This window comes from Arachis ipaensis, chromosome B04, assembly GCF_000816755.2.
Source record: "Arachis ipaensis cultivar K30076 chromosome B04, Araip1.1, whole genome shotgun sequence".
Taxonomy (NCBI): Eukaryota; Viridiplantae; Streptophyta; class Magnoliopsida; order Fabales; family Fabaceae; genus Arachis; species Arachis ipaensis.
Window position 1 is genome coordinate 29,776,265 of NC_029788.2, and position 977 is coordinate 29,777,241.

Consider the following 977-nt stretch of genomic DNA (forward strand, 5'->3'; position numbering starts at 1 on the left):
TACTCTTATACTCTTAAAATATATGAAAAAAGCATAAGTTAGTTAAATTCTGCGTTAGTCTATCTTCAACTTTCATATAAGTCATTACTAGTGTTATAACGACGGATGAGTGATAATCTACCAATCCCCTGAATATATAAAACAAAATAAATACATAAAAATATTATTCAGTTCCTTTTAAATTAAATTCTTTACAAATGCTATTAGCATATCATTTGTTGAAAAACTATATTATAATAACCACTAGTGAGTGATCCTACAACAATAATGTTCCTCAAGCCTCAACAATAGTAAAAATAAAAAATAAAATAAAAAAATGCATGGGGAAATAATAATGGTTAAAGATGATGATGAATTGAAGAAGAAACCTGAAGCATCTTGTTGACATTGCTGGCACCAAAGACCTTATGCACATTTGCAAACTTGTGAGGCTCGTCGGCCGGGAAATACGGCGCAAAGACGCAATCCACGGCGCACCTTCGGCGGAGAAGCTTGCATGCAGCACAAGGTGAGGCTGAACCCTGCTTCCTACCACCCTCTTTCATATCGAAACTATAAATGAAAAATGTACGGCCTTAAGTTAATGAAGAAAAAGAAGAAGAAATAATGTATTGGGAGTCAAGAAAAGAAGGAGAATGAGAAAGAGACACAAATAAGAGAGGGCGTGTGGTAGTTGTAGGGACTAGTAGGGGTGAAGAATGCCCTTTCATTATATAACCAAAGGAAAGGCCAAAAGCTATAACTTAAGATTGTTGGACATTTATGTGGGTCCAATCATGTATTCATGTTTCCTTCTTTTATTTTTTAATTATTTATTTTTACATTCGACCGGTATTCTAAGATTGTTGGACTAATCTCTCCGGTTCGTTGATATATATAATAACCTAACGATATAAAGAAATTTTATAACTAACATATCATTTAAACTCTTAAATTTTTTTTATATGACAAATTAAAAATTAATTCGTTATTATTTA

At 32.2% G+C, this 977-nt stretch overlaps 1 protein-coding gene across 1 annotated transcript in view; it reads right to left on the reverse strand.

Moving 5' to 3' along the window:
* Window positions 1–703, reverse strand: part of LOC107639141 (LOB domain-containing protein 4) — a 3,912-nt gene extending 3,209 nt beyond the window's left edge. Inside the window, exon 1 of the mRNA XM_016342572.2 lies at window positions 369–703. Coding sequence (XP_016198058.1) covers window positions 369–545 — 177 coding nt within the window. The 5' untranslated portion in view covers window positions 546–703. The remainder of the gene's footprint in view (window positions 1–368) is intronic.